At 45.8% G+C, this 24,352-nt stretch overlaps 1 protein-coding gene across 4 annotated transcripts in view; it reads left to right on the top strand.

The window, feature by feature from the left end:
* MIPOL1 (mirror-image polydactyly 1) overlaps positions 1-24,352 on the top strand; it is a 448,613-nt gene that overhangs the window by 329,048 nt on the left and 95,213 nt on the right. For all 4 annotated transcript variants that reach the window (XM_019518865.1, XM_019518864.1, XM_019518866.1 and 1 more), the window contains one exon: positions 7,248-7,342. In XM_019518865.1, coding sequence (XP_019374410.1) covers positions 7,248-7,342 — 95 coding nt within the window. The remainder of the gene's footprint in view (positions 1-7,247; positions 7,343-24,352) is intronic.

Genomic DNA, 24,352 nt, shown 5'->3' with positions numbered 1-24,352 from the left:
CCTGGGTCCTCCTTCTTCCCCTTTTTGAAGATGGGAACCACATTGGCCCTCTTCCAGTCCTCTGGCACCACACCAGAGCACCACAAGTGCTCGTAAAGCCGTGCCAGGGGTCCCACAATGACCTCAGCCAATTCCCTCAGTACTCTAGGGTGGAGATCGTCCGGACCAGCTGACTTGAATACATCCAGTCCTTCCAGAAGTTCCCTAACTAGTTCCTCACTAACCCTTGGCCTAGGTGAGCCTCCCCTGGGGCCTGAGGGAGACCCAGCGGTGGGGGGGTGACTGTTCCAGTCCCTGCTTAGGAAAATGGAGGCAAAGAAATCGTTAAATATGTTGGCTTTGTCATCTGGTGTGACAACCAAATTTCCTAATGTGTCCTGCAGGGTTTTAAAAGATTTAAAAAGATGGCTGTGATAACAACAGGCTGGTTAGACTGATCTCAACATTCTACATGTTTTAGAATCATTTTTAAAAGAAAAGGAAAGAATAATTAAAGACTTGGATAAAATGCATTGTGTTCCCCCAAAATAGGCTAATTTGGTATCTTTCTTTGGTAAATGAGTTTTAGACAAGGGAAATGTGATGGATGTAACCTAGCTGAAATTAAGTAAAGCACAGTGCCACATGAAAATGATTAGTTAAAATGGGGAAGACAGGGATTAGTACACAAATCATAATGTGACTAAGTAATTGGTTAAGAGGAGATGACAATGGGCATTATTAAAAGGATATCATAAAGGAAAAACCAGGTGACCTTAAGGAGTGGATAATAGAAATGGAATTAAATTCAATAGTACCAATGGCAATACTGTGCCTTTAGAGGGTAATAGCAGGAACTTCTGATGTAAATTTGAAGTTTATTAGTTAGAAACAACTGAGGAGGAGAAGGACCTAGATGTACTAGATCAAAGGATTACTATGAGATGCCAATGAGATATGGCTAAGAGAAAGGCAAGTGTGATTCTAATATATGGCAGACACATTATTTACCATAGAGGTAGGAAAATCATTAATCCCAATGTCCAAAACCTCATTTAGAATATTATGTACAATTCTGGTCATCCAAGTTCAAGAAAAATGAATTCAACTGAAACAAGTGCAGAAAAAGGCCGTTAGGTTGATTGGAGTAACGGAAAGGTGTGTTATACAAGAAGACTAAAAGAACTTGTCTTGGTTAGCCTAGCAAAACAAAAGCTGAATACCTCAGATGGGAATGCATCAGGGAGGCTGAAGAGCTATTTAGGAAAAAGGTCAGTGTTGGCACAAAACCAAATGTGCTATGAAATTGTAAATTTAGGCTGGAAATTAGAAGAAAGTTTCTAAGCCTCAGAAAGGTGTGCTTTAGAGAGGGGCAAGAAATCTTAACTAGCTTTTAATGTGGAGCTTGTTTAGTTTTTGAAAGGGTTTGTGTAATGTGGTTCGTACATAACCAGGGGAATGGACTCAGTGACCCAGGAGAATTGGGGCTTTGTTACACAGTAATTTTAGGCAGCTTCTGGAGCTCTTAAACCCTGGACAGGTTGCAAATTAACATCTTTTAAGTAGCTTAAAGTACTCATTATTCATTTTAAAGTTACACCACTCCAGGGCAGGATTATCTCCAATCTGCCTAATTTTTGTTCATTTTCTATTACTGTGACCACTTCCTACAGCTATTACACCCAAGTTGAAGTCCTCCCATATCCCAGAATGCAGTGACCCACTCCTGATTCAGAGTGAGTGGGGACATGAGGACGCAGCAAGGCCATTTACGATGATGCTTTGCCCCACAAGGCACCCAGTGGCCGTGGTGCCTCCTGCTGCTGCTTGGACCACCTCTCTTCCTGCTGCTGGTGGCATGGGGGCAAGCTCCAGAGATAAAAAGGATTGGGCCCCTTGGAGCTCAGGCAGCACCCTGTGGGCCAAGAGCCAGGCCAGCAGTAGCACAGAAGGCGAGCTACCAACTGGCTGCGCACTGAGCCCTGAGGGGCCTGATCCTTTTTTCTCCAGAGCTCACCTCCTGTGCTGGGAAGAGCAAAAGGATACTGCCCCATTCTTCCCCACACAAGTACAGGGAGCCAAGGATCCTCTGCCTGGCCATAGCACAGCCCCAGTCTTCCAGGAAGTAGCAAGCATGGGGGAAAATCCCAACCTCCTGCTTGCTGCTGAACAGGAGACCCAGGCTGCTTGTGACTGGGCAGGGTGTCCCCAGCTTCCTGCAAGAGGGGGTGGACATCCCCACCCCCTAGCTTGCTGCTTTCTGGGAGACCTGGGCTCTGCTCCATCCAGGCAGAATATCCCTGGCTCCATGCATGGATGGAGGGGATTTTCCTCATCTCCCATGCTTGCTGCATCCCTGGAGTCTCTCACTCTGCTGGGTAGAAGCAGTGAGTTGGTCTTTCCCTGCACAAGTCCAGAGAGCCAGGGATCCCCCCACAGCACAGCCCCAGTCTGCCAGAAATCAGCAAGGACGGGGAATTCCCCCACCGCCTGCTTGCTGCTGACCAGGAGATCCAAGTTGCCTATGGTTGGGCAGACAATCCCCAGCTCCCTGCACATGTTGGGGGAAGAATTGGCTTGCTGCTGCCACCAGGCACAGCAATCAGCTTCAGGGCTGCAGCAAGCACGGGGTGGCAGGTGGGTGAGGAAATCCCTTCCATCCATCCATGGAGCCAGGGACACCTTGCCTGGGTGAAGCAGAGCCTGGGTCTCCCAGAGAGTAGCAACCTGGGGGAGAAAATCTCCTTCCACTTCCCCCAACACATGCTGGGAGCTGAGCAACTTGCTGTCCTCTGGGGGTGCAAAGCTGCTGTGTCGGTTTCAGTGAGATCAGAGAATCCCAGAGAGTCTTTGGTCTCACTGCCGTTGACACAGTCAGTGGCAATACATAGGGGGTGTTTGGGGGTGTATGTGCACCCTCTGAGAGCACCGGTGCACCCCCTGACAGTGAGCACTCCCCACTTAGGTGATGGGCGGGGGGGGGCCAGGCAGCACCAGTGCCTCCCCTGCGAGCACTGGCTGGAGAGTGGGGGTGCCAGGAGAAGTGCTGCTGGGACTTCTGGGCTTCTGGGTTGGCATGATTGGTTGTGGGGGACCCACCCCATCGGTGAGATCATAGGGAACTTCCCCCAGTTGTTGACTGGCTGCTGGGGGGCACGTGCCCCTCCCCCAGACTCAGGAGGCACCAGTCGCCCATGGAGACAGTGATGGACCTGCTCTCAGCCCTATGGGAGCAGCAAGTGCATCCTGCCTCTAGTACTGCCCCTGCTCACCAAGCCTCTAGTGGTAAGCCCCAGCTGTGCAAATGAAGGACAGTCAGAGCAGGTTTTTCATTCTTCTGTGTGACTGCTTCATTAAGCCGAACAACACTAAGCCGATTAACATTTATTCAGCTTACAGTGTAAGGTCAAAAAAGGCGCTCTCTGAATCCATCCTGTGTCCCTGTGTAGGCCACATCCCTTGGCAGTACACCTGGGTGGCTTTGTCACGGACACTTGTGGAATTTTCTGGGTGCAGCTTTCCAAACAGTAGTATAACTGGAATGGGCAAGCAGAGCATCAGCTCTGGGCACTAACTTAGAGGAAGCACCAGAATGGCATTCCTCTGCCACCCTGGGAGTCTTTGGCACAGGAGGTACAGCTCTGCACCATGTGGACATAAAAAGCCAGGTAGGCACAGCCTTGTGTTCAGTAGTATATTAGAGGAGAGGGAGTGAATGAGTCACCACAGCAGCATTCAGGGAGCCTGCACCATGGTGCTGCTGCAGCTGGTTTGTGATGAGTCTGTCCGCAAGCTGCAACAGCCCAAGCCCATGCTGCTACAGTAAGAACTGCATCAGTAGTAGTTACTACCAGAGTACGGAGTGTATGGGCAGGTAAGACTCCACTCTCTATTCCCCCCACTTCCCCTGCTCTCTGGTGTTTGGGATAATCCCTCACCTCCCTCAGCCGGGGGTGCTGAAGGAGTTCAGTACACACCTCTGTTGCCCAACCATCAGTACTATTTCTGTACTATACTAGTTCATGGAATGTTTCCCCCCTCCTTAGTTCTTAAAAATAGCAATCAAACAATATGGAAAGTCATATATTATGTTCTCAAGCCCAAACTTACAAGGTGCTCTATATTCTTACCTTCCATTGACTTTGATTGCAGTTGAGAGTGATCAGGATGGGCCTCATAGTAATTAGTAAAGGATAAATGCTTGTTTACTCTTTATATTCCTTTGTTTAAATCTTGTATTTTTCTAACCTGTGGGATTAGAAAGACATTCAGCAGTATGTTCTTAAATGTCTTGAAACAAATGTAACAACAGAAAGGTCACTATCTAAATTTTCTTATTGAAGTTGTAACTACTTTAATCCCAGTATGTGAGGATTAAGTTAAATTCAGATTTTTAAGTGCAACTGTTCTATTACAATGTAAACTGCCTTTTCCATTGTTTTTTGGAGGTAGTTGGAAGAGAAATATACTGTTTTGTGAAAAACTTTGAAATGTCAACATTTGTATTAATTCTTCAAACAGAAATGAGACTCTTAGAGTCCCCTCACACACCTGAGAGCCACCTCCGCTGATTAATCAAAACTGGTATTATTGTAAAAAGTTTTGTTCCCCACAAACCAGCATTTGCCAATGAAAACAAAATCTTGTAAAAAAAATCCCCAATAGCTGTAGTTATTGTTAGTCATGAGTTCTCTGGGGATTTGTTCACAACTCAATAGAAAATATTATAAAATTATTTACTATATATTAAAAGTCTTTCCGTTTTTTTAAACTACTTCAGGCTTCTTATCTAGCGCTTCTGACATTGATGGTGACATACCACACAGATAAAAATCCCAGTCTGGTATTTTTTCTTACTTTCTCCCTGTTGCCCAATGTCTATCCAAATGAAATGCATGCTCAGCTAGGAGATTAGCAACATGCTTATTATTTTTCTGTTTTTGTTGTGGTTGACTATATTGAATCTAACAAGCCTGATTCTCCTCTCATTTTCTGTAGAGTAAGACAGGTAAAGCCCAAGGGAAATCAGTGGAGTTATTCCAGTACAAACTGGCATAAGTAAGAGTCTCATGCCTCAATGTCTTCTGACCTTTATCCTGAAAAATGCGAGTTGAATGCTAGGGGTATTTTTGTGATACTTCTTTAAAGAGACTAGCCGTTAATCTCTCTGAGAGTAGGTGTGTCTGCTGCAAACATTTCCTTCCAGTCTACCATTTCAATTGCACTTCACAGTACACTGAAAATTGGCAAGGATGTTAATTATTGGCCTGTAGAACAAACCACCTACTTTGATTCAAGCATGTTTTTCCAATTTTTAAGAATGTTGTTTCACCTATAGTACAATATAATTATAGAAAATAGCCTGGTTTGGCTAACATTCTTATGTTCTGTGAATTCTGTTTGCAAGGCTATACACAGCACCAGGCTCAGGACCTAAATGGCTTGCTTGCAGAATATTTTAACCTCTTATTGCCAGGAGTTATGGATTTCCAGTTCCAAGTACATTGCCTTTTAGCTATGAAGTATTGTCATTGAGAGATTAACACCATTTACTTCAGGGAGAGGTAGTTAGCCACATTATTCTGAAGTTAAGCAATTAAGTCTATAAGGCTAAGTAAAAACAGTCAAACAGCGGGAGGCTGAATTGAGTCAGTCTTTGCAGGCTAGTCTAAACTGCAGAAATTAAATTGAGAAACAACTGGACACACATTTACTTTTGATTCAGGAAATGCAGCCACATGCCTGCAGTGGCTCAAGCCAGAAGCAGTGGAGGGGTGCTAGAGCATGGCTCTTTGGCACATAGCCAGCATTGGCCATGTGTTCACTTCCCCTTCCTGCTGCCTTCAAGGTCTCGGGGATTTGCAGTTCAGAATCAGAGCAGCAGGACTCTCCAGGGTTGCTGATCACTTCCTCTTCCTGCTTCCAGGTGCCTCTAGACTGTAGATTTGTAGTCTACAGTCACAGCCAGCAGTAAGTTTGGCAGGAGAGCAGCTCTGTACTCAGGGGAAGGTGGGTTTAACCCACCTCCCTGGCCCCAGACCCCAGCTGGGGTTTGCCTGGTGTGTGTTGCGGGTAGAGGGCAGTCCCTTCTTCTTGTCCCCCAACACTTTTCTGCTGGAGCAGACAGCATAGCCAAGCCCAGGGCTGGAAAGCATGTGGGGGGACTCTGATTTAACTTGAACCAGGAAGGGGTCTGGGACAGAAGTTTCATAAACTGGTTTGACCCAAATCAGTTAAGTCTGACTACATGTAACCAGGTTTATCTTAAACCAGTTTCAGCCATTTTGAAACAGATTTATGTGCACTGAACTTCTATTTTGTTACAGGTTTAAACCAGTTTCTGACACTTAAATTGGTTTATGTGTAACTTCTGTCCCTAGCCTAAGGGGTCATGCTGCATTGCCTTTTGCTATTTACTTTAAAGCTAAAGGGGCCCTTCTAAGTATTAAAATAGTATGTTTTATTCTTCTCATGTATCAAGTCTTGAATTCACTGAGAAGCTTTTTTGTAGTATGAAAAATGTGGTAGGTGCTACTAGTGGCAGAATTCACATATAATACATTAGATGGCTGCACAAGTATTTTTGGTTTTGTGTCCTGTACGTTGTGCATTTGATTGACCTGCAAGAGCTGATCACTGTACAATGGAAGAAAAAAATTTGAAATGATATGGATATGAAGTGCAAGCTCAGTCTGATTTCTGGTTAAATCAGCTAATCATCCTGTGATTTATTAAATAAATTGTATGAACACTGGATACTCCTGAGAGTTCTCTATCACTATTAGAACTGGATTTTTAAAATTCTTGGTGATTAAGCTGTGGAACCACATTAAACCTATGTGAGCATTTATTTCTCCCAATCTCCTCTGAGGCCATAGCACTGCATGGTCAATGCCCATGTTTACCACTCTAAATTGGTACTTTGGTTCAAGGTTAATCACCTTGAATGTCATGTGAATGTGTTTGTTGACAAACAGCAAAATAAAATGAAGAAGAAATGAATGGTGAGAACTGTTTTTTAGAGAATTTGAGGGATCGTATTTAGAACATTATTCACTGAAAGATGGATTTTCACACTATTAGAGTACTAGAATAAATAAATAAATAAAGTCTTACTGAAAGACCAAGTGAACAATGTTACAAAATAGTAGAATTTATATATAATACAACATGCAGTACAGCTGAAATCAGCACTCGAAGTTTGCTGTATTGTGTTGAAATTACTACAGTAGGCTTCTCTAAAATAATTACCAATTATCTGTTTTCAGGCAAAGATGGCAACTCTGCAGCAAGAGAGAGAGGCTGCTGTTCACCAGTGTCAAAAACTAGAAGAAGAAATCCAGACTCTGCGAGTTTATTACAGGTAAAATAATTCATACTTTTGTAAATCAGTGACTTACAGGGGAAATTTTCTGGTGGCATCCTAACTGTAAGGGAGGAAATAGTCCTATTAGATAGGTATGTGTTAGGAACATATGTTAGTATCTTGGTGAATCAAAGCCTTAAATCCAAAGATGTAGTTGACAAACTCTTTTTCTAGATTTCCTCCTTTTCTGCTCACCAAGCTCACACTGGTATTTCTAGGTCCCATCCCCTAAGATTAAGGTCTTTTGTCAATGAATCAAAGAATGTTATTTGAACAAGGTATCTTTTTCTAGGAAAAGTTCTGTGGCTAATAATGCTATTTCATTTTCATAGTTCTGATGCTTATTGCTATTTTTTTCTCTGGCCAGTAATAATCTTGAAACATTCTTGATTAAACATGCATGTGTTGTATTAAACATGCAACACATTCACTTCAAAATGTAAGGACAAAAAGAACCAACTGACCATGAGTATATTTTGTGCTTGGTTGTTTGCACTTACTTAGCTTTATCAGCTTTATTTAAAAAATGCAAAGTCTGCTGAATTCTAGATCAATGTTTTCTTTTCTAGATTGCTACATAATGCATGTTTTACTTTCTTATATTTTATATAATGGAGGTGACAGCCATTCTCTCCTTAGTTTCTGAGGGCTATGACAAACACCTCCATGGATCACTGGATTTGTTTAGTCTCTAAAGGAACCTCTGTGTGGTCTGGTGAAAGAGTTAGCTTGTTTTATGGAGAGCAGTTGTGTTACTATTTTCTCTTCATCCTGATTTCCTCATTAATTTGGCTATGGCAATGACAGCAAGTTAGATGCAAAAATGTTGGCGTCATTACAAGCAGAAAAGTAAAAATCTAAAAGTTCAGCGTATAGTTATTACAAGGTATGTGAGCTGTTGAAATAATCAAGTCCAGCACAAATACTTTTTTTTCACTTAAAGCAAACAGTGCACTAATAAGTTGCAAATAAAAATATCGTGCAACAACAGAATGCACATTGTGTTTTCAATGCTTCCAGACAATGATACAGTTAAGATGGTGACAACATGTACAGATTTCTGTTAGTCCTTAATGCTGCCCATGCTCCTTATATTTATTAAAAATTTTAGGGGAAACATTTCAGAAATGACTTGAGTTCTTATATCTTGGAGGCATTTTTAAAAACTTCCCCCTTTATTATAAGTTAATGGAAACTCCAAGCAATCTCTCACTATTGCTTTTTACAAATTTGTCCAGCACTTAATAAAAAAATTCTAGATATGCATTAATAAGTCAGAATTATTATATTAAAAGTGATTTGCAAAATTGTACAAATAGCTAGATTTTTTGTTGTTGTGGTGTTTCAAAAATTCAGGCTCAAACTTTTCATATTTTAGTCTCAGAAAATAAATTCACTTCTCTCTGTAACCTTTACATAAACTTTTATTGTACATATAGCTCACTGACAACACTTTGCTTTCCAACATAAAAAGTTTCACGGCAACAATTATTAGGCCATGGTCTCTTGATACAAATACTTAATTCTATGTAACATGAATCATGCTTACTTGCAAATATCAGTATTATAGTTAACTTCTGGCCTTTAATTTCGACTGGCAATGATTTAGTGGAAATTTGTTTATACACCTTTGCAAGGACTGTTCATTATATATTCAAAATGTATACTTGAATAAAAATATCATCATCTTGTCTGAGAGCTTTTGGTGTCATTAGTAACTAGGTTATAGAGCCTTTTATAGGGTTATAGTAAAAGGCTGTGTAATTTTCTTTATACCTTTATGTCTCAAAGCATTGTTTTTTCTAGTACATTTAGAGCTGGGTCCCCGATGCATACATATGTGTCATCCAGAACAGCTTTTAAAACAGCTTCTAAGATTACAATAACACTTTTGCAAAAGTCAAAATAATAATAAAGAATAAAAAGAGCTTAAGTTTATTCCAGGTTGTTAAATCAAAAATTTCTGCATTTTCACCTCTGTTTCTCACTGGGAAATAAAAGAACCCACACTGTGGTGACTAGCCAGATGTATTAAACTAGGCCTGAAAAACTACTCTAAGGAAGAGCTTTTAAAACTTACAGCAGTCAGAGTCATGTTCAGTACATGATCTCTTTTTTTTTTTTTTCTTTTTGGGTCACAAACCAGTAACACTACATTCCAAGGCTCAGCCGGCATAATAATGACATCCTCTTCTCTAATAAAAGTATGCCTAAGTCTCTGCTGATTTTCAATGCTTCCTTATATTTCCTATTGTTGAGAGAAGATGCAAACTGAAATAATTAAACACTAACTAAACCCTACTGTGTGCTGCCAACAAAACAAGATTTAATATGCCTAATAACTGATACTAGTACTTTAATGTTCTATAATTTTTTGCTGGAGGGTGCGTCTAGTTTTCCCAGTGTACAGTCTGGTGTAGTTGATAGTAATCCCACATATGAAGTTTTCTGTTAACACGTGGAACACAGGTTCATCGGGAGGTGAGTTGGGAGTATGACATTAACTTTTTTTGCCTCTCATTTTTATGTGGTAAGGTGAGGAAGAGCTATACAGGAGGGGAAAAAAGGGAAAATTACAACCTTGGCACAATGTAAAATTTCACTTGAAAGCTTAGCAAAAACGTTAAGATTTTGAGCCATTTATAAACCTCTCTCCCCTCTTAGTCTGTTTCACTCCCATGGCCGAATGTAAAAAATGCACACCAAGAAAAGCATTTTGAAAACATTCTCTAAGAATCTTCCCCTCTTGTCGCTCTCATAACCCCCTTGTTCTTTAAAAGCTTCCAGTTTATGTTGGCCTGTTTCAGCCCTGGCATCAAACATTCTAAGGAAGTGACCAAACTGTGGAGACAAGCACAGTTACACATACAAAAAAGAAATATGCATATGCATTAACTTGAAATGTTTGGGGATCTGAAGCAATTCTTTGAATTTGAAAAGCACTAATGCTTTGAAGATACTAAAACAATGAGTATATTTTGCAGATCTTCTCAAGCTAATACTAGAACATCAGTAAAATCTCGATAACAGACTCGTGTATACTGCATGTGTAACATATTTAAGAATTTTTAAAATATCTATTAGTGCTGCTTTTTTCCTCTGACCCACTATAATCAGACTAGTTACCATGAGTCCAACAAGTTCTTTGAGGAAAACGTACAGCTAATATAGTTAAAAAACCTTTGCAGGTAAACTATAGTCATAGTATCAAAAAGTTGGGAGGGATCACAAAGATCTTCTAGAACTGCTTGTCTATACATAACATTAATTAGTTTTACTTTCATTACTTTTGTGCCAGGGCTAGACCTCTTTTTTTGTGTTTCACTGAAGAAGCAAGGTCTCCTTTCTCAGATGATGGAAACTGGTTATGCCATTTTGCAAAGAGTTGTGAGATATCATATGAATTGATATGAGACTTTAAAAAATATAGCTAATTTTGGATAGTATCTTTTTTAAGGCAGAAAGCAAAAAAGTGAGGAAAGAATCCCAAACTTGGGAAGTAAGAAAGGAAAGAAAATGGTAGAAGGTTGGTTTTATTTGAACATCAGCTATTTGGAGCTGCCCACGGATTTGGAATGTTAGAACTCTGCCCTGTGTGTGATGTATAGGGGGACAGAGTGCAAGTGAAAGTGGCCATGGTATTTAAGAGATACAGAACTGGCATTTCGAAGTCTTCAAAAACCACTGGTTAGTCCTAAAAAACACAATAAGATCAGCTTGAAATGATAAAATTAAAAGCAAAATACATTTAAGTTTATTTTTGACCAAACAAAAAGAAACCTGATACTCAACCTTAGCATTTCTTTCTTTATATGCTTTTGTGTTATCTGTAATGCAATTGAATGGTAGCATCTCATCAATTTAAATATTTCAGAGAATATACTAGATATCAGTGCACAGAGCTGTCTTTATTTTGGTTGACATTTGGAAAAAGTAGAAAAGGGAAATGACAAACATGTGGAGCCCATCTGTGTACCAGGGCCATCCATCTCTAGCACAGATCAAAGAATCACCCTTTAACAACTTCTAGCATGACAGCATACCCCCTCATTTCAGCTCTGCCAATTCTCCCAGCACTTCAAAGATGTTGATATCCTAAAAGACTTTCTCCCAAGAACAAAAAATGAAAATGATGGGAATAATGGGAGGTGTACGCAGAGGTTCTGTCATGGGGGGGAAAAGGGAGAAGTAAAACATAGATGGGGGACAGCACCCTGGCAAAAAGGAGAGAATGGGGGACTCTGGCACGAGGAGAACTGCAGGCTGGGGAAAGCAAAAGACAGAAGATACAAAGAGCTCCTGACAAAAGGAGGGGATATGGAAAATAATGGCACAGGGACAGTGTGTAAGGAACACGTGTTCCTGTTTTCAAGTTTTCTTCTGCAACTGTAAAGGAAACTTGGTTGTTTCAAATAATGAGTTGACTCAAGAGCAGGAAATTTTGGGAAAAGTAACATGGCCCCATGTTAACACGTATGCTACCACATAGTGTGCAGTGATTCCATGTAGGTATGTTTATCTAGCTGGGAGTGGGTATATGTTCATATACTTACATAAAGGTGATTTTTTTCCACTTATGACCCCATTGACAAAAGGGCAGGGGAAGTACTGAGTACCCCACTTTTGCACACATGGAGAAGCTGGGAAAGAAGAAACTTGCTTGTACAACCCCCTTGACCTTGCTTCCCCTCCAGCACATCACAGGGCCACAAGGAAGGAGGACAAAGTCAGTTGGCTTCATGTGAAATATAAAAGAGAGGAGTTAATTCACCTCTCATGGGAGGCTTTATAACCTAACTGGCACTGAACATGTGCACAGTACTGCCTCTTTCCCTGAGAGCAGTATTGGCATGTGGTAGCTGCTGTTTGAAGACATTAGTCTTTTTTTCTCTGCCAAAAGCCTCTATTGTAGGTTGTGCTCCCCTATAGATGAGATACAAAGCAGTTCCCAGCAGAAAAGAAGTTTCATGGAGGAAAAGAACATAGCCCTCCAAAAGCAAATTAAAAATAATTTTTGAAGGACAAAGGTTGCTCATGCATTTCAGCGTGTCAGTTTTATGAAAAGTCAGGGTCAGCAAAACCTTGATTTCAGTCTCCTTTAAAAGAGAAAAGATATGAAAAAAATCAGGATCTAATTCAGTTGTAGAAGCCAAGGAGAGTTGGCTCAGAATGAAGTTAAGCAAGTTCCCTGCCTCTGTGTTTGTTCTTTTTATATTGTGGCTCAAAAGCCAAATTTCAGTTTCTGGTGCATAACTTGAAAATGTGCGTCTGAAGCCAAAATTTGCATAACAGTTAGGAGCTATAGTGTTCCCAACTTAGCTATTGTAATTCTTTCACAACTGTATTCTTTAGCCTGAGGATTAATGCAAATCATAGAAACTTGGGTGACCCAAGAAGGATGTATTAGAATAATCAGTTCTGAAGTATGTAGGAGTGTTACATTACTATCATCTTGTCAGATGGCTCTACTGTTTGAATTTGATCATATATATTTCTTTCCACTGCGTAATTTTCAGTTAAAAAATCTGTCACTTTTGTACAATCAAGTCCCTTTATTTTCATTCAAAGACACATTCATCAAATAAACTGAAATAGTATTTCACGTGGTGCAGCAGAGTTGCTTTTAGGATTTTCTGTTCAACTTCCTCAAGAATATTAAAAAATCTGAAAATGCCAGATTTCAAGTCTGTAAGTAGATAGCTGCATAGCTGGTTGGGAATTTTGGCCTTTTCAGAGCTGACTGTGGAGGAAAGTAGAAGGGAAGCTTGTGGTCAGGTCTTCTTCTGCTCCAGATTAAAGTCCTTCAGAAAATGAAGTAGCACATGATCATGTAATTAAAGCTAGTATATAATATATGTATTCACCTGATGACCAAATCACATTAGACAAGCAACCTAAATTCAGGGATTTCTGAAATGTTGAGTGACTGACACTAGCCTTAATGCACTTTAATGTATTTTTCTTTAATGTAACAAAAGATATACATGGTGAGGAGGGCATTATTAGGTAGTGTAGGGAGCTTCATCTGTTGGCATAACTGCTGTTTTGACCTAGCCTGTTGGAGTACAGGGCTTGCCTCAATGACAAGCAAATTGAAGGAATCCACCTAGAATAGTAAATCTGGATTGCCACAGAAGTTCTCTAATAGTTTGAGAGTCACGCCATAAAGGTTCTGAAGTGACACTACGTTGCTTAACACTAGCAATGATGCTAGTGAAGTAGGACAAAGCATTTCTGAGGTGAGGCATATAAATTAAATGTTATTGCACATGACCAAGGAGTATGTGTAATAAACAGCACCAAACTAGTGCAAACTAGTGTAGAGTATTCTGACATTGAATAGTAGATGATGAGCCAAGGACATTGGAGCATGTGAGTTATGTTCGCCAGGCTGACCAGGCAATTTACTGGGTTTATTACACGTTCTAACTTTAGAAACTCTTTTATTTGAGTGTTCGTGAAAGATCAAAGTTAGATCTATGGTCACGCCAATGTAAACCGGATGCAGCTCATGTTTCAGAGACTGCCCATTTAGAATTACATTTAGTTTGTGGGTAATGGAAGCATTGTGCAAATGCAACGTTCTTGTCACTTTTTTTGTTTGAACTCAGTTGAATACACCTCCTGCTGCAGTATTTAGCTAGCTTGATCATATCAGCAATTAACATGGCATCTGGGTCAGAGAATGACCTGACTTGGCTCCTGAAGCAGATGTTGTCTGGGTAAATTAATTCTGTGAGTAAATGGAGGTTTGTTGATGTGCAGGTTCAATAATATGAGTACTAGCACAGAGCCTTATTAGAGATTTGTCATCTTGATGCATTTATTTCCCATGTGCGCCCAAAATTACCTATCATGGAAAAGCAATTCTGTAGCATATACCACCTACCTTAGTAAAACTCTGGCACTGAGCCTCCCTTTACATGTTACAGGTATTGCACAATTAACTGGTTAATTGCACAATTACCAGGAGAGCAGCTATATGTGCAGAGATAAATAAGTAAAAAGATCACACAATAAAAAGCTCTAACCAGCTATAAAGTTAGACCTTGAAAATGTGTACTAACTTTATAGCTGGTTGCTATCAAGCTTTAATCTACACATGCAGAAGGGTCTCCCTTGTGGGGCTGACACAGCTCCCAGCCACAGGGGTGCACCATGCCCAGCATAAAACCCTCAAGCCCTAAGGATCACAGTAGTCACAGTCCCCAGAGTCCAGGGGTTTCCCACACTCCCAAGTTGTAGGGATCGGAGGAGTCATGATCCCCAGGCTCTGGGGGTTTCCCGCACTCCTGAGTCCTAGGAATCGCAGCTGCCATGATATCATTTTGTGGCTATTCTCTGGCCCCGGGGGTTTCCATGCAACCCTGGGGTAGGGGGGATTCCTGCAGTAGCAGTCCTTCAGCCCCAAGGGTGCAGAAGATGCATTGTGGCTGTGAGCCCCTCAACTGGGACATATGAGCCTGGGATTGCCCCTCCCCTTCCACACCAGCAATAAGGTGCAATGGAATCTAATGTGTGATCCCACAGTCACACTTCCTGTCATGCACATGTGGCAAAGCAACGTAGATATAAAGAAGCAAAAGCTTTTGTGAACTGAAACTCACTTCATCAGATGCTGTGAAAGGGTATGCATAAAGCAGTGTGCAAGAAGGAGAGACAAATGTAAACAGTGGTGATGAGTAGGCAGTACATGGGGGTGCACGTGCATCCCCTGACAGTGCTGGTGCACCCCCTGACTGGCCATGCTCCTCACTTAGGTGATGGGCAGGGAGGGGCAGGTGGGAGCCCTGGTGCCCTCCCTGCGAGCACTGGCTGGAGAGTGGGAGCGCCAGATGTAGCGCCGTGGCCACTTCTGGACTCCTCCCACCCCAGTCCACAGGATTGGCTGAAGGGGGCCTCCCCCCCAGTCAGCGAGATTGGCTGTGGATGACCCGACCCTACCCCGGTTGCTCACTGGTTGCTGGGGGGGCACGTGCTCCACCTGACTAAGGTGGCACCAGTCACCCATGAATGTAAATATAGTAGGCACAAGGGAGAGGGAGAGAGGGGAGGAGGGAACAGTCCTGGGAGAGGCAAACATACAAGCAATTACCCAATAGAAACAAAGGAATCACAGAAGCTAATCCAAGTAATGGGATTTGATTTCCCATTCAAATAGGTTTTTAAAGTTTTGCTTCCTAAGAAGCCACCCTCAGGTGATCAATGGAGTGTTCAGGGAGTTTAAAATATTCTGCCACAGGCCTGCATGTCTTTCTATAGCTCATATCAGAGAGGTATTAATTCATCCTTTCACATAGGGATTGTCCCATCTGCCCAATGTAGCCAGCAGAGGGGCACTGTGAGTAGGTGGTGGCATATCTGACATTGGTAAAGTTGCAAGTGAATGAACCTCATATCAATATTTTTCTGTCCAGAAATGATGAGGTCTGTATCCATGTTGGGACACAGAACTTTTGGTTCTGTTGCAAGGCCTGGCATCTCGGTGAGACAGAATTAGGAAGTCTGTTGCTTGAGATGCAGCTTCTGAGGTTGGAGGAGGCTGCCTGTAAGCTAGGACAGGTTTGTCCCCAATGACTACTTTAAGATGGACATCCTTTTCCAGGACATGTTGAAGGACATTAATGATATGTCTAAAGTGATCGTGCCAGATGCTGTCGGTGACAATCAGAAGGAATCTGTTTTCCTTCTCCTGGGGTTGGTATTGTAGCAAATCAGAGAGAGGTCTGAGTCTGGCTGTGTTGATTTGAGTAGCTACAATTTTGGGATTGTATTGTAATTATAGGAATCCTTAAGGTGTGTGTTCCAGTCAGTGGGATCAAAGCAGATACAGTTGTAATGTAGATCTTGACTATAGACCAGGGGTACTCAACCCCCAGCCTGGAGGCCACATCCAGCCTGTGAAGGTATGTCATCCATCCTGAAGGGTTGCCTACAGGTCCAGAAATTTCATGGTGGACTTAACTGCCATCACTCCCCCACTCAGTGGTGTAGCAAGGGGGGCGGCAGGGAGGAGCAGGGGGGGGCATGGCCCCCAGATGCCAAACTGGGGGGGGTAGAGAACTGGCCAGGCTGAGAGGCCATGGCACCTCCCTTGTTTGGTGTGTGGCCCACCCTCCCAACCACCAGGTGCCCTGATGGAAAATACGTGGCAACACCAAGCAACAACTGCACACCAGACTGAGTGCACACCAAAAATCTATCAAAAACAAGAACAGAACACCACCTGTCTCCAATCTCTCAGGCCTGATCCTCAAAGGGAATTTACAAACCACTATACACACAGACATTTATACTTGTATATTTGTACAATGTGTCTATATGTACACACACACCATGGTAAGTCTGTAAGGTACAAAACTATGCTGCCTTCTACTTGACTTCAGACTAAGTCATGGCTAACTAATGCCTCTTGAGTTAGGGGGAGCACATGTCCCCCCTGACACCAGTCAGTGATAGGGAAGTGGGGAGCCCCCCTGCGGCTGATCTCACTCACCAGAAAGCAGCTGCACTGCTTTTGGAAGTCCCATGACCACTTCTGGAAGCTGCATGGCCACTTTTGCTGGCTGTCCCGCTTTCTGGCCAGCGCTCACAGGGGGGCACTGGTGCTCCTGCCTGCCCCACTACCCGCCGGCTAAACAGGGAGCACAGCCTGACAGGGGATGCACCGGTACTCTCAGGGGGTGCATGTGCACCCCTGTGCAACCCCTACACATTGCCACTGGACTAACTACATCATTTTGACAACAAGACTGATGTACCAAATGGGATGATGGGCTGCTGTTAAGCTTGGCAATAGTCTTAAGCTTTTTCTGAAGCCATCTTTTATACAAGTAGCCAGCACTAGAATTTGATCACAAGTCCTGTATTCTCAATAAAATCCAGCCTGCTCATCTTTAAGAATGTCCTAGTGATTTGTCCTGGATCTGGGCTGTCCAACTTCTATGCATTTAGGGACCACAAACAGCATTGGCTGTAGACCCAGGGGTCTGCCACTCTGGGGGCTGACCCCTGCTAATTCTTTCCTTTCTCTTTCCCGCGTCCCAGCCTGGGCAACTCAGCTCTGCCCCCCACTGCTGCACTCACAGCCTTCGACTCCTAGTCACATATATCACGTGGGCATTCCAGCTCCCTCTGACTGCACACATTGCACAGGCAGCCTACAGTCAACCTGTCTTTCTCCTTTCCTGAATATACAGCATGCCTAGCCCACCACCCTTCCCCACCCCACAGTCAGCATAGGAAGCCTGACTCCTTCCCACTGCACTGCCCCATCCCACAGAGAAACCAGAAGCCAGAGGAGGGAGTGGGAGCCTGGAGACCCCAGCAGTTGCCACCACAAAAATAATGGGTAGAGTGGCAGTTGGGTGGGAGTCTATGGGCCATATGTTTACCATTTGTGGGCCACCAGTTGGACAGTCCTGTCCTGGAGGTTGAGGTGTTCTAGTCCTTTAAAACAAACAGCAACCATATTGGCCTGTAGTTTGTGCACTGTATAGGTCTTTCCCTGTCTTCAGTGAAATGATGACCTTAGATGGGCATCAAACAAGTGGACGCTTTCCCTCTCATTAAGATGCACTTGGGTGTCTACATTGCTATTCATAACCTTGACATGGGGCTACTTAGGGCAGTTATCACTATACCTAATAATATATGATAAGTTAGGACTAGGCTCAAATGTAGAATTTAGGAAAGTTCTGATATCGTGTAGTTATATCAACCACCTGATACCATCCTGATAATTTAAGGATGCTATTTATAATGTAGCAAGTGAGGTTCAAAACCAAAATGTTTATTAAGGTAGGAGAATATTAACACTAATAAAAAAAAATTAAAATGTTCACCAAAATGCATAAAAATAGTTTTCCATTGAAATTTTGAAAATGCCAAACCATTGGACTGCTCAAATTAGCAGGGGAAAAAAAATATTTATTTTATATTAGATTGTCTAAGAAGCAGACATTTCTCCAAAACACCTGTTAGTTTAGTATGAAATTTTGAATTTTCCTATGGCTATCTTTGTTGGTATGTGGCTGGTGAGTTCTAAGGGTACTTGCAAGTTAGACTGCAGGGAATTACATACTACACAGTTCTTCAAAATTATGTCATTATAGCCAAAGACAGTACTGGGAAGACAACTTGGTTCATGAATGTGTGATGATTTCCAATAAACATATAGGATTGGCTTCAGTGGACTCATCTACATGTAAAATTAATTTGAAGCAATAAATAGCACAGTTATTGCCAGAGTTTATTGCTCCCAAGTGCAGCATTTACATGTGCTCCTGAGACTGCAGCACATTGAGCCAAGGCAGCTTAGCCCCTGCTGGCAGAGCGTGGCAGGAAGCCACCTTTGTTTCTCCCCATAAACTCTGCTCTGTGACAGTTTGATTAGGATGGGTCCAGCAGAGGAGACACACCTTTACCCTATCTCTTTAGGTAACCTGAGATGGCTACATTCCTGAGGGAGGGGGGAAACCTGCTCCCTCTGCCTGCGTGACTGGTATCAGCTACCTGGGTGAGGGGAATCTACCTGGTGGGCTAGAGTCTGCCTGGCAACTAGTGATGTATTTCAAATTGGTGGGCCGACAGCCAACTGGAGCTGGCCTTCACTGGGCCAGGTGAATGAGGTCACAGGGGCTATATAAGTTAAGACTGCCCAGGAGGAGGGGGCAGCAACCATGCGGGAAACTCAGAGAGGAGTTTTACCATCTGAAACTGGCTCTCTCTCCCAAAACTCATGAGCTAGGAATGGCCTGCCTCCAGAGGGAATCTCCAACAGCCTCTGGATGATGCTTGTGAGTAAACTACTTGAGATCTGGTTAGATATATAGCTTGCAGTAACTCAGATGCATGATCAAAAGGCTACCTCAGCCAGACTGTTTTGCTCTATGGGATGTCTATGATATTGCTCTATCTTGTACCCTATTTTCATCCTACCCCTCTAATCAATAAAGTTCTCCTTTGTGACCGGTGCAGGAGAGTTATTGAGGGGTGGGTCTAAATTATGCCTAAGAGGCCCCTTAGGTCTGTGGCCTAAGGGAGAATTTCCTTTTTGACTCCCAATTTGGGGAAGTGCCCCAAGTACCTGTACTGGGTCGAGTACCCATAGGACTATTAGGCCTGTGTTTCCCCGAGGACACAGGGCCGAGAGAGTCCCCTCTCGGGGTGGTGGCAGCTTATGTTACCCCCAGGCTAGTGAGTGCTCCAGGAAGGGGGACAGCCGGACGTGAGGCACCCCTAGGGAGGCACTCGGAGCCTGGAAGCCTAGGGAGGTGGGTGGCTCAATGCAGGAGTGCCCCCTACTGGCCCGCCACACAGGGTTCTTGTGGGGTGAGCCTGCCAGCCTGGAACTGCTGCTGCCCATCTCAACGTGCTGCAGAGAAGCTGGCCGGAGCACAAGGGTGTTACAGTGAGGGACTGCCTGCCAGGTAACCCTGCACTGTAGCATCCTTGTGTGTTGCAGAAGAGTAAATATCTCTGCCATAGAATAGTACATGTGTTGGGCAGTACTATCCTTCAGTGTAGTTAATTAGTTTACTCCCGCCTAATAGCAGTGCTCATGTAGATAGTGATGCTTTACTGTGGAGCTAATTAGGGAACTCTGTAGTATCGAACTCTTGTATCGATGCACCCAGTGGGTGCATCCACACATGCAGGCACATGCACTTGCAGCAGCTCAAATAGCAGCAGCACAAATCTGTGCCAGAGATTTATGCCTCAGCACAAATTTGGCCTGAACATGCACTTTGGTGTGGGGCAAATTGTGCCACTTGGGGCAAACTGATCCTGCCCAGCTTCTCCCAGATCTTCAGCCAGGGGGAGCTAGAGGCTCCCCACAGGTACTGACCCTAGTAGTATATAAAGCTGTCCAGGTGAGCAGCTCAGGGCTACTTGCCCTCAGGAGCTTCTGAGGCCCAGCCAGTTGGTATCTGGGACACTGGCCCCTTGTGCCATCTAGACTGTTGAAGCAACCTTAACCTAAAGTGGCCCCTGCACCCTCTACCCACTGCAGCAGTCTGGCAGTGGAGGCTGCTGCCTGGCTGTGACCTGCACCTGTGACAGCATCCACCCCCTTGGATGTTCAGCCTCATGGCTGCATGCCTGCCAGACCCAGACAGGAACCGCACAGCTGCCTGGGCTGTGGTATGGGCACTGTAACAGAGCTTCCTGCACCTCTGGGCCAGCTGTCAGTGGGCTGCGGCTGCACAGCTGTCCTTCATTGGCACTGCTGTTATGTCTTCTGGTGCCCACGCTCTGCCATCTGGGCAGCTATCTCCTGGAAGATGTGCTTATTGCAGTGGCCCACTTTGAACTGTCAAAACATGTCCTCCTAGCCCCAAATGGTCAGGTCAGCCACCTCATCTGCACTCTTTTTTTATCATAGAAAAATAAGAGCTCCCCTTGCCCCCTCTGCTCACCAGGTTATGGGGTGCTAAGCAGCAGTGATATGCCAGCGCCCTGCCTTTGCCCCTCACCCTCAGTCTGCAACCCCCCCCACCCAGTGCCCCTAACTCCTGACCTGCAGCCCCAGCCTGCCTCCAGTAGCTCTCTCCTGGCAGCAGCTCCATCCCAGCACCAGGACATGAGTCCAGCTGTTCTGTTCCCTGTGCCTGTGCCCAGGCCCCAGCAATCCCTATGGTGTTCCTGGTTAGCCGTTGAGTGGGGCTCAGGGACTGGCCTGGGCAAGTCCCTTCCCTTCCAGGACAGCCTCCTTCTGCACAGGCTGCTCGGGGGGGGGGGGGAGCTCTATGCCTGGCTCTGGTGACATTTTCTACCCAGAGGCTCCCACATCTGTGATTCCCATCTCTCTCTCTTTCTTTCTCTCACACACCCCTGCTCCACCTCCACCTCTCCCCACAGCCCATCACACCCCCAAGTGGCTCCTGGGGCCAGGACCCCCCACCCAAGGCTGGGGCTGCATGTACCAGCTCTTGTGTTAGCACAGGGCAGGGCTGCAGTGTGGCAGTTGCGCCTGCAGCCACGGCTTCTGCCAGCAAGTCCCGTCCCATCCCATTTGGCTGACTGGGCACTCAGGGTATGAGATTTGGGGGGGATGTAGGGTTTGGGGGTGACAAAGTGGTGTGGGGGGTGAGGTTTGTGGGTGGGTGTAGGGTTTGTGGGGATGAGGTTTGTGTGGAGGTTTGGGGTTTGTGGCTGAGTATGTGGGAGGGGGTTTGTAGGGGTGGTTTGGGGGTATGGGGTTTGTAGGTGGATTGTGGGGGGACTGTGGGTGTGTGGGGGGGACTATGTGGGGGTGAGGAACTTGCTCAGGAGGAGTGGGAATCCCACCCCCCGCATGGTGCACAGCCCCCCTGCAGTAGCAGCAATTGCTGTCGGGCACTCAGGACCCACTGCTGGCAGAGCTCCCCTGCAGCATAGCATGGCCCCGGCAACCTGAGACCCAGCACCAACAGTGCCACATGATGGTGGGCCCAGTGTGGCCTGGCCCAGGGGCATACACCTTGAGACAGGACTGGGCACCTCTTGCTGTCACACGAGGTCCTGGCACCACATGCAAGAGCTGCACATCAGGCCAGCCAAGGTCCTGGCTCCAAGTGCCCCACACACCATTGGGCTGGGCTGACTCCATGTAGACAGAACCTGGTCCAGCCTGATGTGCGTCCCCTGTGTGCAATGCCAGGACCCCAGGTGACAGCAAGAGCAGCCTAGTCTTTCCCAAAGACTCATTCCCCAATGCTGGGCCAGGCCAGGCCCACCACAGGTGGCACTGGGACCGCCTCTGTGGGAAGGGGTGGGCAAAATATGGCCCATGGGCCAGATCTGGCCTGCCAAGCCATTCTATCTGGCCCACAGGGCCCCTAAAAGTTTAGAAAATTAATATTTATCTGCCCCTGGCTGCCTGTCAAAGACCTTGCAACAGCAAGGTCTGCCTGGCCCCACCCTCCACCCCCACCCAGCTGGAAGTCCCTGCCTACCAGAGGCTTCTGGGCTGGGACCGTGGGGCTGTTCTGACCTTGGACCTGCACCAGAGCAGTAAATTCAGGTAAGAGTGGGGGGAGGAGCAGGGAGGCAGGGGAGGACCATGGCTGATCACCTCGGTCCTTGGGGCTGGGCCAGCTCCTGCTGAGTCCCATGGTCCAGCCATGCACCTAGGAGCCACATGGTGTAGGAGCAGTGGGCCGGCAGGCAAGAAAGTGGGGAAAGCGGGGGTAAGGGGGGAGTGGAAGCGAGTGGACATTCAGGAGCACAGGGCCTGCACCAGTGTCCCAGGGCCAGTGTCAGCAGGGCCCAGAATGGGGCAGCAGGAGTGTGATGTGTGAGCTGGCAGGGGTCTATGAAGGTGGGCTGGGCTTGGATGGGCTGGGCTGTGTCGGCAGAGAGAGAAGGGAGCTGGCATGGCTCTAGAGCCCTGCTGGCCTGGACCTGGCACTCCTGCCACCCCACTCTGGGCCCCACTGACACTGGCACCAGGGCAGCTGTGCAGGCCGTGAGCTCCTGTGCAGCTGTCACTAGCTCCCATGTGTCCACTTACTCCCAGTCCCCCCCACCCCAACCCTGTGGTACAGGTGGGAAGCAGTGCGCACAGCCCTGACCCTGCATGCTCTTTGCTCACCCATCTGGGCTGAGCAGCAGTGGCGCGGGACAAATTGCTGCTCAGCATTGCGGGGGAAAGCAGCCCCTCCCCTTCTCATTGCTAGCACTTCCTGATGCAGCCATTTGGAGCCCATGGGGGCTGTCCTGCATGTCTACCACATCACTGTCACCACTGGGCTGCCCCATAGGGCAGCAATGGAAAACAGATGCAGGGCACCCCTGCATGGGCTCTGAGTGACTGTATCAGGAAGTGCCAGCAACAGGAGGGGTGGTTTCTCCCATGCTAAGCAGCAGTTTGTCCTGAGTCACCACTGCTCAGCCTGGGTCCCAGCACCAGTTCCAAGCTCACACATCAGGGCTGAGCAGCAGCAGCTGGGCAGAAACTGCTGCTCAGTGTGGGGGAAAGTGGCCCCTCCTCCTCATCACCACTGGGTAGTTTTTGCTGCAGCTGCCCAGAGCCTGTACTGTGCCAGGCTGTGCTGCAGCTCCTTCACTGCCACCTGGGAACTGTCCTGTGGCTGTTCCACACTGTCACTGCTGCCAGGCTGCGCAGCCCAGAGGCAGCAGTGAAGGAACCACACCACAGCCTGGTGCAGTGCAGGCTCCAGGCAGCCACAGCAAAAACTGCCTGGTGGTGGCAGGGTGGGGGCACATTTGCCCATGCCAAACAGCAGTTTCTGCCCAGCTTCTGCTGCTGCTCAGCCCTGTCAGGTGAGTCTGGAGTCAGCGCAGGGTCATGGCTGCATGCATTGGTCCCCAACACTACCACTGCATGCCCAGGGCAGAGGTCACACTATGGCCAGGTGGTGCAGAGCAGGTGTGGGGTGCACTGGGGCTGTGTGCTGCAGGTCTCTCAGGCTCTGGGCTGTTGCGTGGTGGGGGTGGGTGCTGACCAGCTCAGAGGGGTGTGCACAGGGGGTGTACAGCCCACATACCCTCAAAACCTTTCTGCAGACCCCACAGCCACACCCTTCTCCACACCAATCATACACCCCACAAATACCATACCCCCCATACACACATCCTCACAAACTCCAGAACACATGTTTGTAATGAAAACCTTTATTCCCCTCACAAGCCCCATCTCCACCTCCCCCCTCAACTGACAGAACCCCTTCACTCACCCTCCCCAACACACAGAGACCCATCACCACCCTTCCCACCCAACAACAATAAAAAACCTTCTTCCCAAACTGAAAACTATATACATTAGTCTCAGTCTTTCTCTGGGTCCTGGAATGGTGGGCTGTGAGCCAGGGGTACTGGCCATAGACAGTTCCCTGTCTATGGCCGGTGCACCCCAAACATGCCTCTGCTGTGTGTGCCCTGGGTGATGCATGATGAGCTGTTTGTGCAGGTGGAGGAGTGCCTGAGCCACCATGCCCCACTGCTGCTGATCCTGCTAGTGCCCCAGGCACACCTGCACTCCTGGTTTGGGACCCTGAGCTA

This window comes from Gavialis gangeticus, unplaced genomic scaffold (assembly GCF_001723915.1).
Source record: "Gavialis gangeticus isolate Ggan-Ray unplaced genomic scaffold, GavGan_comp1, whole genome shotgun sequence".
Lineage (NCBI taxonomy): Eukaryota > Metazoa > Chordata > Crocodylia > Gavialidae > Gavialis > Gavialis gangeticus.
This window is presented reverse-complemented; position numbering and strand designations above follow the sequence as displayed.